General features: G+C 39.5%; 1 protein-coding gene across 3 annotated transcripts in view; it reads left to right on the plus strand.

The window, feature by feature from the left end:
* Nucleotides 1-18197, plus strand: part of LOC144510730 (triple functional domain protein) — a 589246-nt gene that overhangs the window by 406784 nt on the left and 164265 nt on the right. For all 3 annotated transcript variants that reach the window (XM_078240506.1, XM_078240513.1, XM_078240521.1), the window contains one exon: nt 2940-3039. In XM_078240506.1, coding sequence (XP_078096632.1) covers nt 2940-3039 — 100 coding nt within the window. The remainder of the gene's footprint in view (nt 1-2939; nt 3040-18197) is intronic.

Genomic DNA, 18197 nt, shown 5'->3' on the forward strand with positions numbered 1-18197 from the left:
TAACAAATTGTAACATCTTCTACATCTAGGGCAGTATGGTAGCATAGTGGTTAGCACTGCTGCTTCACAGTGCCAGGGACCCGGGTTCAATTCCGGGCTTGGGTCACTATCCATGCGGAATCTGCACATTCTTCCCGTGTCTGTGTGAATTTCCTCCTGCAGTCCGAAAGACGTGCTGGTTAGGTGCATTGTCCATGCTAAATTCTCCCTCGGTATACCCGAACAGGCGCTGGAATGTGGCAACTAGGGGATTTTCGCAGTAACTTCATTGCAGTGTTAATATAAGCCTACTTGTGACATTAATAAATAAACTAAAAAAACTTAAAGCAATATTTGACTCAATGTTATTTTGTTGACAACTTATACTTTAAGCTATGGAACAGAACTTTTGCCTTTTACATTTAAAGTAACCTTAAATCCTATTGTCCCTTAAATCATTTGATTTTCCTGTACCCAATCCCAAAGTGATTTCAAGCTACCGCAGGTTTATTTCCATTCCTTTCCTTTCCCAGCCTGGTAGCGTTTAATGCCAGAGCTGTCTTTTACATTGAGGGTTTTTCCTGGTGAATCTGCCTCAAGCACTAACTAGGTAAATCTTCCAGCCTTGTTTTAAATCCTCAAAATTTGTTTTTTTCCATCTGATCGCAAGCCCCCACCTTCTTTCCTGTACAGTGAGCCAAAGAAATTTTCGACATGTAGCTGCTGATACTCTTCCAAATCCTGGCAAACTGCCCATGTCTGAGAGTTTTCAGGGATATCGTAGAAACCCACCCCCCTCTGAAAACCCATCTCCATGACATTGTGAATTACGTGTCTTTGATATTCAGTTAGAAATCCTGATTGAGACTCCCAACTCTCTTTTATCTTAGAAGTAAATGGACGGTTTAAAGCATAACTGTTTAACTCCACATTCTCAACATCTTCCTGGAACTTTGGAGACTAATGGTCTAATAATTATAAGCACAGATGCCATTGTTTCCAAGCGTGATAACTTTGCACTTTCTTTCCAACAAACAACCCAGGCCTCCCTTTAATCTTCAACAGCCATGTCACCCACACCTGTTGTTAGGCAGACTTCAGAACAGATAACATGAACCTCTTCATTTTATCCCAAATTAAAGCCAAAAAATTCAAAACGTAACAATCTTATAAATCTTGTTGTTGTAATGAGTTATTGTCCGGGATATAAACGCAGCAGCAAAATTGTGCACTGCAAAGTTTCACAAATTGCAATGAGTTGTATGACTAGCTATTCTGTTCCTGTTGGCCTTATTGAGGTTGAACTACACTCTTTGAAACCTTAGTTCATATTTAACCATGAGAAGGCCTTCAGACTTCACTAAAACCATCTACTTCTACCATAACATCACCTGACTCTGCCTCTGACTCAGTTCATGTGTGCTGCTTTATACTTGAGTATTCCAACATTTTCCAGATCAGCTTCCCATTTTCCTCCTTCCACAAATTTGAGTTCATTCAAAACTCTTCTGTCCATATCCTAACTTGACCCTGCGTTTACTAACTGGTCTAACAGCATTTCAGTTTTAAACTTCCGATCCTTCTTTTGGAATCCCTCAATGGGCTCACCCCTCTTTAGTTCTGGAATCCCTTTCAGTCAAATGACCCTCTGAGATATCTGCCTTCTCCAAATCTGGCCTCTTGCGCATCGCCAATTTTAATCACTTCACCTTTGGCAACTGTACCTTCAGTTGCCTAAACCCTAAGCTTTGGAATTGCCTGCCTTAGCCCGTGTCTCTTTCCTCCTCTTAAGACACTTCTTAAAACCGACTTCTTTAACCAGCTGTTGCTCTTTTTTATTTTATTTAATTATTTCCGAATGTGGCTTGATAACTTTGATTTGATAATGTGCCTGTGAAGCACCTCGGGGTGTTTTACTATGTTAAAAGTGCTATGTTTGAGGAATAAACAGAGCATAATTTGCAGCCTCTCCTTAAAATTGTGTCCTGCTTGAGTAGGAAGGAAGAACATAAGTTTATCATCTTATCTGACAGCCTCAAAGTTGTGCTGTAGTGTTTGTCCAGATTGTGTGCTCACCACTAAGGGCAAAACATGGAATAGAAAAATGGCAATAAAAGCTTAAGTTAATTATGTAGTTATATGCTAAGAGCGGTCAAGAAGGACAAGATAGGATAACACATCATAGTTTAGAATTTAGAATCCTCCAGCTGCAGTCACATTTGGAAATTTAGTCAGGGCAGTCCCAAAACCATGAGTGGTAAAGAAACAGAACTGAAAATATTCTAACGGGAGTTTTGTTAGAAATGGATATGGAGCAGGGAGGCAACAATAAGTTCAAGAACTTGAGGAAGGATAATGGTCACAATATTTGGTTAGCATGAATGAGTCAAGAATGATAACCAACCAGCGTACATCAAAGTTATGAACAGGTTTTTCTTTTAGTGGGGGTGTGGATCCATCTTATTGTGATTTGATATTGAACTTGTGACAGCACAAACAAATACTGTAATGGGAGAACTATAATTTTTAAAAGTTCCTTTCATGAAATATGGGTGTCGCTGGCAAGGCCAGCATTTGTTGCCCATTTCAGAGGGCAGTTAAGAGTCAACCACATTGCTGTGAATCTGGAGTCACATGTAGGCCAAACCAGGTAAGGATGGCAGACTTTCTTAATTAAAAGACATTCGTAACCAGATTAGTAACGTCCAAATTTGAGTTATTACGATATTTGGCTATGGTTTCTTGGTCACTGTTACCGAGACTAGCTTTACAATTCCAGATTTATTAAATTAATTTAAATTCCAGAAGCTGCCGTGGTAGGAATTGAACTCCTGTCTCCAGAACATTAGCCTCAGCCTCTGGATTACTGGACCATTATGCCTCTGTCTCCCCATAATGAATAATAATTGAGGACCACAGCCTTTGTCTTTTTAGTAATGAAACATCTTATTTTATTTCAGGGATGGAGAAGAACTAGACAGTCAGGGAGATGCAAGCAGTCAGCCCGACACAATCTCCATTGCATCACGGACCTCACAGAACACTCTGGACAGTGACAAGGTAGGCGATATTCTGTAATTTTCAACCAGGCACCATTAAGCTTTCACAGTTTGACTTCATTGCAATGATTTGGCTGCAGAAATAGTGCTCTGTACAATTAAAAATGCAGCTATCAGCCAATAGTTAGGATTTCTTAATTTTTTAAAATTAGAAGCCATAATTATCACATCGATGATGTTGTGAAAGGAAAAGGAAATGTGTTAAGCTTATTTAATGTTTTATTTTGCTGCCAAAATGCCACGACAAACCTTAAAAATTTAAATGTGAATATGCGCGTTGGTGTGCTGCAAACAGGAAAGTGAAGCATTTTTCGTGCAAAGGACCAGCAAGTATTGCTTGCAGCAACAAAAAAATTAATTTAAAATTGTAATTTATGATTATTGTGCTCATGCTGAAAAGTTGTAAGTCAAAAAGTAGTTGCTTATGCTGATTACATTCTTGTGCCTTCAGTGTTATTCACAGAGAAAAATACTGCTTGTAAGAAAACAAAGAAGGCTGGCTATAGATTCATTTTCTTGGCCTATAACCAGAAGTGAAGGATATTTAAATGGTTGAAAGCCAGGCTTCCGATTTCAACATGCACCTTATTTCCTTAAGCCCTCTTGTGGCTTACAATTTCACAATGTTTCAGTTGGAAGTGACACTGAAGCTTTAAAAGCATCAAAGTACTTCAGAAACAGTTGGAAAATGAACAACAAGAATAATGTTTGGTATGATATTGAACAATATGAATGAGGAAAGTACCAGGTTTGATCTTTAATTTGTATTGAGTTAGATGAAGCACTATAATTGACTAGAAAAAGCAATACCAAATCGTAGTTCTGGCTACTGATCTTTACCCACTGAACTAAGCCAAAGAATGCTTACATCTGGACATTGGTTGAGGACATATTGAAGAGCTGCTGTAATTTTCCTGTGGTCATAAAAACTCTCCAGCAGTTGAAGATCTTCACTTCCCATTAGTGCCTAACTGCTGTTATAGTATGAAATTTAGAGCTAAACTTAGCATCACTGACCTTCGAGAGAAGTAAATGTTCAAGCAGTAAATTGAAAACACCATGAGAAATCCTTTTTCAAAACGAGTGCCAGTGATAGCTCTCGTTAATACTATGGCCTGGAATTTCTATTCAATTGCACTATTTTCTTCAGCTCAATTACCTAGTACCTGTATAAACAGCAAAAAAACCCACTGAATTTTGAACAAATATTGTGTAAACCTAAATTGAGTTTCTGTAATCTTTTGCTCGAGTTTTTAAAAACACCACACCAGAAGCGGGCCAACCTGGGATGAATTAATCACCGTTGGGAGTTTCTGCTAATTGTACTCATTTGCAGGCATCACAGGAAGCTCTGAAAATTAACATGGAACGCTATTACATATACTCTAAAAAGCTCTACATGATTTTTATTGTTAAGGAACTGAAGACTACTATACCCCAAATTAAACTGGAAAAAAGTCTGTGCATTTTTGAAATGACTTTTAGCAATTTAACCACTGGGCGGCTCACAGGTCATGGACCCTGATTTAAAATGAGTTAGTTTCTTCATTCTTTTCAGTGAGATGTATTTCTCCTGGATTCTCTTGACCACCATTTTATATATTGACCACATCTTGTACTATGCATAGTTTTGGTCTATATATCTCTAAGGAAGATGTGCTTGCATTGGAGGTGGTACAGTGCAGATTCACTAAATTTGTTCCTGGGATTGATGGACTGTCCTATGATGTGAAGCTGAGTAAATTCATAGAATCAAATGGCTGCAGCACAGAAGGAGGCTATATGCCCATGGTGTCTATGATGACCCTCTTCAAGAGCAACTCACTTAGTCCCACTTGTCTGCCATTCCTCATTGCTCTGCATTTTTTTTCTCTTTGGATTATTATCCAATATCCTTTTGAAAACCACAATTGAATCTGCCTTCACACTCTTGAGCAGTGGATTCCAGAACTCCATGCAAAGAATGAATTTCCTTTTGGTCTTTTGTCATTCACCTTAAAGCAGTGTACTTTTGTTCCTGACCTTTCTGCCACTGGGGACAGTTTCTCCCCATCTACTTTGTCTGGATGCCTCATGATTTTCAGACGCCTTTTCAATCACTTCAACCATCTATTCTCATAGTTTTTATAATCCATCTCCGTAAAGTCCTCATCCTTGGAACCATTCTTGTAAATTTTTTCTGTGCCCTTTATAATGCCTTCACATCCTTCCTAAAGCTTGGTACCCAGAACTGAACACAATATTTCATGGGGATAGCAGGGTCATTTGAGAACTGAGAAGGTGGTCATCTCTGCTCTTTTACAAATTGCCCCAGGCCCAGGAAAGGGTCCAGTGCTCAGAATTATGAGCCATGGTCAATGATGGAACCAATGAATTTTTGATGTGGCTGGCAAAGGTGCTCAAACCTTGAGGGACAACAGCTGTATACAGCTGGGGGATACTTAAGGAGGGGGGCAGGGAGCAACTGTGTTTTCTTTAAGCAGACATCAGATGTGAATTGGGAATCCACCTCATATTCTTTCCTTAGTCCTATTGTTTGTTTTTTATTGGTTGAAAATGAGAGGCTCTTACAAGCAAGAGAAGAGGGAAACACAGAACTCCGAGGTATAGAGAAATGAGCAGAGGACCTGTCCTTGGGCAGATCACCACCACTCCATTTCATGCCAAGCAGAGTTTGAAAAGGTTCACCATTATCGCTTTGCTTTTGTATTCTATTCTTCAATTTATAAAGACCAAAATCCCACATGCCTTATTAACCCGCATTCTCAACCTCCTTTGTTACTTTCATGATTTGTGCACTATGTGTCCTCTGCTCCTGCATCACCTTCAAAATTCTGTCCTTTATTTCATATTACCTCTCTCATTCCTCTTCCTAAAAAGTATTAATTCGCAATTCTGTATTAAATTTCATCAGCTATGTCGTCACTTATCCCACCAGTCTATCCAAATCTTCCTAAAGTCTATCACTGTCTTCCTCAGAATTCACAATACTTTCAAGCTTTGTGCTGTCCGTAAGTTTTGGAATTGTTCCTTGCACACCCAAGTTTAGGTCATTTAATATAGATCAAGAAAAACAATGGTCCTAATACTGATCCCTGCAGAACCCCTCTGTATGCCTCCTTTGAGAAACAACCATTTGCCGTTACTCTGTCTCTTCCATTAATCAGCCTAAATTGAGGCTATATTCTATACAGTTCAGAAGAGTGAGAGGTAACTCCATTAAATCAAAAATAAGGAAGTCTTGCTACAATTGATGAGACCATACATGGTCTGTGCAGTTTGGGTCTCCACGGTAGCGGCATGGTAGCACAGTGGTTAGCACTGCTGCTTCACAGCTCCAGGGACCTGGGTTCGATTCCCGGCTTGGGTCACTGTCTGTGTGGAGTTTGCACATTCTCCTCGTGTCTGCGTGGGTTTCCTCCGGGTGCTCCGGTTTCCTCCCACAGTCCAAAGATGTACGGGTTAGGTTGATTGGCCATGCTAAAATTGTCCCTTAGTGTCCTGGGATGCGTAGATTAGAGGGATTAGCGGGTAAAATATGTAGGGATGTGGGGCTAGGGCCTGGGTGGGATTGTGGTCGGTGCAGACTCGATGGGCCGAATGGCCTCTTTCTGTACTGTAGGGTTTCTATGATTCTTCTATGATATTTAAGGAAGACTTTACTCACATTGGAGGCAATATGGTGAAGATTCACGAGGTTGGTTTCTGGAATAAGAGTAAAGCAAAGTAAATGTAAAGTTTATTTATTAGTCACAAATAGGCTTACATTCACACTGCAATAAAGTTACTGTGAAAATCCTCGAGTCGCCACACTCCGGCACCTGTTCGGATACACTGAGGGAGAATTTAGCATGGCTAATGCACCTAATCTGTACATCTTTGGACTGTGGGAGGAAACCAGAGCACCCGGAGGAAATGCACAAAGACACGGAGAATGTGCAAATTCCACACAGACAGTGACCTAAGCCGGGAATTGAACCTGTGTCCCTGGCACTGTGAGGCAGCAGTGCTAACCACTGTGCCACCCCTAAGAGGGTTGTCCTTTGATGAAAGGCTGAGTAAATTGGGCCTCTATTTGCTCTCTGAGTGATTTCATTGAAGCATGCAAGATTCTGGACGTGCTTGACAGGAAAGGCACCATGAAGTTCTTCTCCTCGCTAGGAATCTAGAATCCATGGCACAGTATCAGGAAAACATTTAAGAAGTATTTAGGTAAGCACCTGAAGTGCCATAACATACAAGGCTACTGACCAAGTGCTGGAAAATGGGATTAAAATAGGTAAGGCGGCATGGTGGCACAGTGCTTAGCATTGCTGCCTCACAGCGCCAGGGACCCAGATTCAATTCCAGCCTCGGGTCACTGTCTGTGTGGAGTTTGCACTTTCTCCCCGTGTCTGCGTGGGTTTCCTCCAGTGCTCCAGGTGGTGTATTGTGTGCAGTTTTGGTGTCCTTGTCTGAGGAAGAGTGTCCTTGCTATAGAGGGAGTGCAGCGAAGGTTTACCAGGCTGATTCCTGAGATGGCAGGTCTGTCATATGCAGGGAGACTGAGTCGGTTAGGATTATATTCACTGGAGTTTAGAAGAGTGAGAGGGGGTCGCATAGAAACTTATAAAATTCTAACAGGGATAGACAGGGTAGATTCAGAAACAATGTTCCTAATGATGGGATAGTCAGAACCAGGGGTCATAGTTTGAGGATAAGGGGTAAAACTTTTAGAGCTGAGGTGAGGAGAAATTTCATCACCCAGAGGATGGTGAATGTGTGGAATTCACTACCACAGAATGTAGTTGAGGCCCAAACGTTGTGTGATTCCAAGAAGAAATTAGATATAGTTCTTGGGGCTAAAGGGATCAAGGGATATGGGGGGGGAAGGGGGAATCAGGATATTAAATTTGAGGATCAGCCATGATCAAAATGAATAGCAGAGCAGGCTTAAAGGGCCAAATGGCCTACTCCTGCTTCTAGTTTCTATGTTTCTATGACCTCTCAGCCTTCATCTCAACTCATCACGTTCCTTCTAGAATTTATTCTCTTATCCTCCCTATAAATCTCCCTTATGTAACTCTCAAATTCATATTAACAGCCATCCCCTTGATCTTGTCATTACACATGGTCTCACTACTCCTGTTGTATCAGTCACAAAAAAGGCCTTCTCTTGATCATTTCCTTGTATCACTCCCCACACACACACACCCCCTAACCTTCCTTCTGGAACCACCCCTAGGAAAAAAAAGCGTTCCCCCAATTCATCTACAACTGCACTTTCATAATCCCACCTAGCTAGCACTATGCACTCCATTTGTCGCAACATTTCTGCAATTACTGATTTGCTCAACCACACCCTCATCTCAACTTTGATGTCATGGATGCAACGAAACCATTACTCTCTCTTACCCTTGCCATTTCCCTAATATAACCTTCATCTTTGCTCCCTTCAGTCCAAGGAATTTAGACTTGAAGGGATATGACAGACAACTGGTGTAGCCATCCACTACCAGATATGGTTGGACCACATAAAACACCTTATGTTCTTTTGTAATAAAACAGCCCAATATTTCAGGATAATCTTGAAATAAAACAAAATTCTCAGCTTCTTTTCTCTGCTGCAGACCATCTTCTGAAACAGCTGTGCACTGTCTCCCCCGCTCTCACCTTCAACAGTATGTGCAGCTGATCAGCTGGTTCTGGCCCTTCAGATACTTCCACTGGATCATGAGGCCAAACTTCCTTTAAAGCCTCCTGCCTACCCTTGCATTGAATTCTCATCTTTCACTCCCATATCACCTCACGTGCTAAACTGCTGGACCCCCAATTTCCCCTCCTGGTCTAAATATGAGTTGATGTTAATGATTCTCTACAGGTACACACTCTCTCCTTTTATCACTCCTTTCAAAGAACCATCCCTTTACCCGACCGTACTTGGAAACTTACAACCTCCCTTTCCTCATTCCCACCACCACCAATCCATCCCATCTTGCCAGGAGCTCCATTTTTCAATCCTGCCATTCAGGTTTTCATCCCTGCCACAGTACTGAAATGGCTCTTAAAGTCACAAACGACATTCTAGACAAGTGTGACAAATGCAAACCATCCCTCCTTGTCCCCTCAGCCTACCTACAACCTTTGACACGTTTGACCACACCATAATCCTGTCCTCCACCGCCGTCCAGCTAGGTGTGTCTATACTTGTCTGGTATCACCTGCAATGGCTTCTTTTCCACTCTTGCACTATAATGACTGGTGTTCCCAAGGAGCTATTCTTAGCCCTTCCTATTATTCTTCAACATGCTGCCCCTTGAAGACACCATACAAAATACTGAGTTGCTAAACACGTGTGTTGATGACATCCAGGTCTATCTTACCTCCACCACTCTCAGTTCCACCATCACTAAATTTTCAGACTGCTTGTCAGACATCCAGTACTGGATGACCAAAAATTTTCTACAACTAAATATTGGGAAGACAAAAGACATTGGGCGGGATTCTTCGGTCCCGTCCGTGGGGGACCCAATGCGAGTAACAACAGAAAATTTGGCATTTCAGCCAAAACTCCATTTACTCTCTCAGCAGCACTGGAAAATCCCAGCCGCAAATGAGGATTTTGGCCTTGCTTTGCAGTTTGCCTTGCACATACAGCCCCTCAATCTCACCAGTTATGTCTGGATTACAGATTAAACTCAAATTAAATTCCCAACAGAAAAATCAGAATTGATGCTTCGCAGCATAAATATCCTTTTGATGACATGATAATTGATAAAACAATGCCAATCAACCTGTTTTTGAACTGCTGAATCCTATTCCTGAAAATAATAAATTCTTCTTCAAGATCTTTACATTTTATTTATCTTTCTTTTCCTTCCTATGTCTTTTTTCTCTCCATTCAGTCTCTCTTTGCTTTAATTCTGTGCCTATGTTGACTCTTAATTCCTCCATTTTAATTCATCGTTTTTCCAAATTATTCATCTTTCGTTCTTAATTCTTAAATTTTCTTGGGTAAGGTGTTATACTGTTTGCCCTATTATTTGCCAGGATCCTAGTGTTGCATTGCCATCAGCTCGCATTTTCAAGGCAAAAATTATATGAGCAGGGTATAGGAAAAAGTCAGTTTAACAGCATACATAATGAAGTGCCCTGCTTCAGCAAGGTTGGACAAATATCAAATAATCCGAAACATATTTGATCTATCACACCTGCTTGACCAATTATATAGTTTATGGATAATTTCTCGTGAATCCGTAATACCATTTTGGATGTTTGGTGCTCCAATGTTAAGAATATTGAACATATAACCAGTGAAGTTTCCAAATCGAAATCAAAGACTCAACTGATGTTACAAACACAGTCTGTCAACTGCAGTCTTCTGTTTAAATATTTTATTAGAATAAACATTTTGTATGCTTTTGTTGACATCTACTGATTTGTAAAATTTTAACAAAACTAAATTATCTAAAATAACGCAGAATTTCAGCTAATTAACTTTTGTTTCAATGGGTTTCCTAATAATGAAAAGTTCTTGAAGAGTGAATTTCTATACCTGTAACTTACCTCCTTATTTGTGGATTCTCCAATGCAGGGTAATATTGATTGGATATGATCTGTGCCTATTAAGATGCAGATATTAATGTTGTTTCCATGCAACACCATGTTATTAGCTGTTATTGTATATCCAAGTTTCAAGAAAGGAAGAAGAATACTTTATTCTCATACAGGACACTCAATGAACCAACTTCACCAGGAAACAATTTTAAGTTTCACATTGAAAATTGTCTTTTAGTAGGGTTAACATTAAAAACTTTGAAGTATCCACTAGATTTAACCCATGATTGACAAACTTTAAAATGAAGTTTGTCAATCATGTATCTGAACATAGCTAGCATAGAACCAGTGGAGTTAGTTCAATCAACAGTGATTTGTCAGTAGGTGTTAAGACAATGTCAACAGATCTACAACCAATGCTTCTGTGACTGATTATTTTTTTAAGCCATTTGAAGCAGCTATAAATTCTTCCAAGTGTGCCTATTCTTGAATAAGGTGTTATTAATCATTAGACACGGTCCAGTATGGCAGCTTACCCACTGCATTCTCAGTGTTTGTGTTCAATAAAATCACATTTGTGCCATGGACCAGAGCTATGGAGTTATCTATAGATTAGTAGTACTTTCAATTTGAGCATAAATAATATTCATTGCCTTGAATAATGATCGCAAAATTGTAGGAAATTCATATCAAATCTATATCCACAAAGTACATCTAAATATATTCATAGAATGCAGGAACTGTTTGCACTATGAATTTTAGATTAACAGATTTAGAGAATATGCCTGCTCTCATACCATTCCAACCAGCACTGTGGATATGTCTGAGATGTGGAGATGCCGGCGTTGGATGGGGTAAGCACAGTAAGAAGTCTCTCAACACCAGCTAAAGTCCAACAGGTTTATTTGGCAGCACTAGCTTTTGGAGTCTCAAGCTCCTTCATCAGGTGAGTGAGGACTTGTGTTCACAAATGAACACAAGTCCTCACTCACCTGATGAAGGAGCTTGAGACTCCAAAAGCTAGTGCTGCCAAATAAACCTGTTGGACTTTAACCTGGTGTTGTGAGGCTTCTTGATATGTCTGAGTCCATTTGTAGATTATGTTTTGAAAAGTAATTTCAGGTATCCCAACATTAATAATCTTCATACATTGCCACCGTTCAAAACATCACTGAAGTTGTGAAAGGCACAATGTAAATGACAGTTCTTCTAATCAGTGGAAAAATAGCATTTTGCAATAATTAAATGATCATAAAATGTGCACTGATTCCAATTGTAATGTGTCTGGATTTTGCAGTTAAAAACTAGGGCTATTAGGGCTATCATAAGGGGGAGATTTGACATTCAAAAAATATAAAGTTACTCTTTCAGGACTAATGAGACTGTGTAGCAGTAATTATAAGCTGAGTAGGCCAATAAAAGCCCATTACTCCTCATTCGGGTGTAATTTTATCAAGTGTTATACATCCAGATTAAGAGTGAAAGTTCTTGTCAGTTCACTGATTTCTAAGTTATTACTTTCTGGGACAACCTCAACAGAGACCCCTAGAGAAGCGTAAAGTCACTGACAGCAACTTTTGAAGTTCCATGTTTAACTATGCATGTGTGGATCCCAGAAGTTGTTGTCAGTTTTGCCATCTTTGCCACCACAAAATCCAGACCATGATGTTTTGGGTTTCCAAGCTGACCTGCCAATCATTAGCTCACTAAGCCAATCATTTTTCAAAACAGTTTCTCATTGTGTCATTATGATTGTCAAGCAGCCATTTCAGACTTCAACATCTCAGTTCAGTAATCTTTGAGAATGAAATGACATCTGTTCATATCTCTGTACATAGGTGATAATCTTTCATTATATTTTCTGATATTTTCCCTTATAATAACTGAGAAGAATACTTGGAATACCTATGTGAATTTTTGCTTGGTAGAAACAGTTTTATTGACATACAGAAATGCGAAACATAATTTTGCACATGATCCAATTTACTACTTTAATTAATAGACTCGAAACAAGCCTTCTGTTCTGGTAATCTTCAGGGGCATATTATTATTATTTCTCCATTTTATTAAAGCTGTGCATGGCATCTAACTGTTTTTAATGACTTCCTTTCAATCTGTCCTTGCTTCCATTTTCAGCATTGCAGATAAATTTATTGCCTTTATAAAAATATTAGCCTATAGTTTTATTTTTCACAGTTGCTGTTTCTATTGCTAAATTTCTTGGAACTAGGACATTTTACATCACAGAAGATGCTGATTTATCTATCAAGCTGGTGCTAGCCCTTTGCTTACCAGTCTCTGCCATTCAGGAATAGCTTACCAGAGAGAAAGAGAACTGGAAAGCTCTAGTACTAACCTTGACCTGTGGAAACATCACTGCTTATATCACCTCTTGTCTAATAAGTACTGTAATTTGCCATAGGTCAACCTTCCTTTTCAACCGTGATGTGCTATACTTGCATTAGTAGTCAGCCTCAATTTTCCACCTACTGTGCGATGTCTTACGAACTGGTACCTTATAATTGGGTACAAGGAACAAGAAGGTGATATAGGCTGTGTTGCAAATATGTGCCTAGTATCTCTCTCTCCACTTCCTAACCATGGCTACAGAAAAAAATAAACATGGAAAAGACAGTATAGTGCATGAGTCACCCATGTGATATCTTTGAGTGAGATTTCCAACTAATGCTGATTCTGAGTAGGTTTTTGCTTATGGCAAAATGAATTGCAACTACATAAATCAGTTACATTTAGGGCACTTACAGCCACCAAAAAAAGCCCCATCACTCTTCTCTAATGACAGAAATGACAAGGCAATGCGCCATCCAATGGGAAGAGGACCTGTTAGAAAAAACTGAGATAACATGCCAGAGAAATCTACCTTCTGCTAATTGGTTTGATTCAATGTTACATTTATCTAATTCTGTCACCACTTGAAATGAGTTTTGCCTGCTTTTGAGGAAACTGCAATAGGATCATGTGCTACACTGAATGCTGCACTGCATTTGGAGCTTCTCAAGGATCATCGTATAATCCCTACAGTGCAGAAGGAGGCCATTTGGTTCATCGAGTCTGCACTGACCACAATCCCACCCGGCCCTATTCCTGTAACCCCACATATTTATCCTGCTAATCCCCCGACACTAGGGTTAATTTAGCATGGCCAATCAGCCTAACCCGCACATCTTTGGATTGTGGAAGGAAACTAGAGCACCCAAACATGTATTGTGAATATTCAGAAAATAGCATTTTAAATAGTTTTTTAAAAAGTCCTCTACTTCCAGTGCCACAGATTGAAAAATGCTGGAAATGCTCAGCAGATCAGGCTGTGGAGAGAAACAGAGTTAATACTTCAGATCAATGACCTGTCATCAGAACAGAAGGGAGATAGAAATCTTAAGCTTTTAAGCCAGTAGAAGAAGGAAGGAGGCAGGATGAACAAAAAAGGACAGGAGAGGTTAAATAACAAAAGATTTCTTAATGCAAAAAACGGAGAGTAGTAAAGGATATAGTAAAGAAACAAATGAGATATCCAGATGACGTGTGAATGGCTATGTCGTAACCATCTCAATACAATGTTCAGAAGAGATAAAGAAAAGGACAAGGCAGCAAAAGAAATGTCAGCATCGAGTGGCAGCAGGATCAACAACCAGACAAAACCAATATTGACAAAAGAACCAGAGGTGACGTGCAAATTTAGGGCCTAATATCCATTTCAGGCCCCTTTCCAAAATTGGACTGCAGATGATCACAGTATGTGCCTTGCACTTTGCAGCAGTTCCTTAGGTGTACAGCAGCCAACTAGGCAGCCCTTGAAGGGACTGCTAAGACTTTCACTGGAAAGGAAAGGTTTTCTACTTGCGCTTTTTGTGGGGCCAACAGAAGCAAGAACGTGAGGGACATGGGCCTTAGGAGCAGATATGGGCCATTCGGTCTTTCAAGCCTTCTCTGCCATTCAATAAGATCACGGCTGATGTAGTTGTCACTTCAACTCACTTTCCTGTTGCCCCCCCTCCCCCTGCCGAATAAATTCAATAGCCCAGCCTCCACTGCTTTCCGGGGAAGACAATATCATGACCTTCTGTAAGAAATAAATCTCATCTCCATCTTAGAAAGGAGACCTTTTATTGCTAGACTGTGTTGCTAGTGTCCCTGCAAGTGGAAACATCTAATATCTACCCTGTGAAGTCCCCTCAGGATCTTGTATGTTTAAATATGATTACCTTTTATTCTTCTAAATGCCAGTGAATATAGGCTCAACCTTTCTTCTTAAGATAAGCCCTTCATCCCCGGAAGAGTCAAGTGAACTATCTCTGAACTACTTCGAACACAATTATATCTTTTTCAAATAAGGAGAAAAACTGTACAGTTTTCCATGTGTTATCTCACCAAACCCCTGTACAGCTGTAGTAACACATTGTTGATTTTATATGCAATTCTTATACTTTTGGAATAAACATGCCTTCCTAATCACTTGCTTTACCTAAATACTAACTTTTCTTGATCCATGGACACCCATATCCCTCAGTAACAGCAAGTTCTGTAATCTTTATTTAAATAATATGCTTTTCTATTCTTCCTGCCTTAGTAGATAAGTTTACATTTTCTCATTATACTCCGTCTACCTACTTAACCTGTCGATATCCCTTTGCACACTCGCCACCTCTTCTTGACGACATAGTAGCACAGTGGTCAGCACTGCTGCCTCATAGGGCCAAGGACCCAGGTTCTATTCCAGCCTTAGAATATTTTACCCCCTACATCATGTTCTCTTTTCTTATATGGTAATCTTTGAAGTGGCACCTTATCAAGTTCCTTCTGGGAATCCAAATACACCACATCTACAGATTCTGTTATATCCACTTTGCTTGTTAATTCCTCACAAAATTCTTACTAAATCAGATAAAATGATTTCTCTTTCACAAAACCACGGCGACTCTACCTGGTCACGTTATGATTTTCTAAGTATCCTTCCATAACCTCCTTAATAATGGATTGTAACCATTTCCCTATGAAAGATTTTGTGCTAACTAGCCTGTAGTTTCCTGCTTTCTGAATCCCTTCTTTCTTGAATAAAGGTGTTACTTTATCTATTTTCTAATCCACTGGGACCCTTCCAAATCTAAGGAATTTTGATGCATCTGCTATCTTTTCAACCATTTATTTTAAGACCTGAGGATGCAGGCATTCTGGCCCTGGGGACTCATCCGCCTATAGTTCCAATTGTTTCCCCAGCACCATTTCCCTGGTGATGGGGATTGTTTTAAGTTCCTCCCTTCCAGTTGCCTCTTGTTTTTCATTCATCTTTGAAAATATTTCTAATCTTCTACAGCGAAGACACCTCTGCCGTTTCCTTGTTTTCCAATAACAATTCCCCAGACTCCCTCTCTAGAGGAACTACACTAGCTTTAGTTACTCCTTTCCTATTGAAATACTTGAATAAACTCATGCTATCTGTTTCTATATTGCTAGTTAGCTTTCTCTCTCACTCTACTTTCTACCTCTTTTTTTAAGTCATTTTTTTCTGGCTCTCAAAATCTGACCAATTTTCTGAGCTACCACTCATCTTTCCAGGTTTGTATGTGTTTCTCTCAGATTGATGCTATCCTTAATATCTTTCTTCAGCCATGGAATATGCATCCTTCTCAAAGAGTCTTTATTCCTCACTGAGATACATTTTTGCTGAGAGTTATTAAATATATTTTTAGAAGTCTAAGTCTACATCTCTCTGTTCTACCTTTTATCTGAGTTTCCCAGTTCACTTTAACTAGCAAACGAATTTACCTTTATTCAGGTTTGAAACATCAGTCTTAGATCCACATCACTCCCCATCAAACTGAGCGTGAAATTCTATCATGTCTCCTGAAGGCTGCATTACAATGAGGTTATCAATTCTGTTTTATTGCTCATTACCAGGCCTTCACGCTGGTTGGCTCTAGAACCTACTGCTCTAAGAAATTGTCGAAAATGCACTATGAAATCATTTTCCAGGCCGCCTTTGCCAACGTATTTTGCAATCTACATGACCCTACATCATGCATGATTATTATGGTACATTTCTTACACACCTCCTCTGTTTCTTCCTGGGTACTCTGTCCTAATATAGGGAGCCTATAAATCACGCTCAAACTGAGAGAAACACCATACAAACCTGGAAAGATGAGTGGTAGCTCAGAAAATTGGTCAGATTTTAAGAGCCAGAAAAGAATGACTAAATGACCTCTTACTTTTCCTATTTCTTCTCACTACCCAAACTGATTCTATATCTTGTTCTATCAAGCTAATGTCATCTCTCACTAGTGTAGTAATGACATCCTTAATTAATAGGGCTACCCCACCACCTTCTAACTTCCTATCATTTTTGAAATGTTAAATACCCTTAATTGTTCAGGTCCCAACCTCCAGTAATCATATCTGTGATGGCTACCAGTTGCTCCTTTCCTGATTGCCTCCTTTTCCTTCCTCACCCGGACTGACCTGAGAATCTCATCCAGCGTCAGAATAACATTTTGCTGCTGGTCTGCAAATGGAAACGGCAACTCACCGTGACTATCTCAGTGAGACCAATTTGCCATTATCCTGCCAGTGGTCTCATCCTACTGCACTGGGATCACACCCAATAGGAGGTGATTTATTTTATTAGATTATTTTCATCCATCCTCTTCCTGTTGAATTTGTCTGCATACTTCTATGTAGATGGGAGAGATACTCTGGTGAATAATAAGTTAAAATGGGCAGTCCTTTATAACGACAGGAGGCAACCACTGCCCACTCACTGCTTTTAAAGCAGACCCATTAGCTGAAAGTGGGAAAGGCTGTTCTGCATTTGTTGGTGCAGCACTTAAGAATATTACTCAAGCATTGTTCTTGTCTGACTATAGATGCCCTCGGTTAGAGATTGAATTAATAGAGACCCTGTTAGTTAGGATATTTTACCTTTAATGTGAAGCGAATTGAAAAGAGTACCTATTGTGCTCAGAATTTTTAGGCATAAACATAGTTTTACTTTGCTACAAAGTAAGCAAAGAATCCTTATCCGTCTGGGTAAAAACATATCTTTGACACAACCTCAGTCTTTGAAGTAGTATGAGAAAACCATAATGGATTTAAACAGCTCAGCTGGAAGTACAATTGGAAATATGGAGTCTGTGACACAGCTACTGAGCTCCTTAGCTATGCCTCATCAAAATTGGGTAAGTTTTTTTGTATCACAGTTTATACTTGCAGGGTGCACATGTCTTTATAATCAAATAAAATGTATAAATGTACTGTGGTCTCATTTACTATGCTTGTATTTACAATATTGTTTGCTGGTCAGAGTGTTACCCAATCTAACTCCAGTATCAAATAATTCTACACTAATTATGTGGCCTTTGGAATTGCATAGACTTGTGTGTAGAAGAGAATAATTCAACCTCAAATAAATTTGTTCTTCAAGGTATGACATAAATTCTCATTCTTGAAATTTCTGTTGACCCTACATCATGTGCACATGCATATCAAAAAGCAGGTACAGGTGATATTTGAACCATTAATCATTTAATAAATTTGCACAAAATGTTATTTCTTAGCAGGCTAGGATTTATCATGGTAGTCTGAAACGAAACAGTTATTTATCATATA

Source organism: Mustelus asterias, chromosome 2, assembly GCF_964213995.1.
Source record: "Mustelus asterias chromosome 2, sMusAst1.hap1.1, whole genome shotgun sequence".
Classification (NCBI taxonomy): domain Eukaryota; kingdom Metazoa; phylum Chordata; class Chondrichthyes; order Carcharhiniformes; family Triakidae; genus Mustelus; species Mustelus asterias.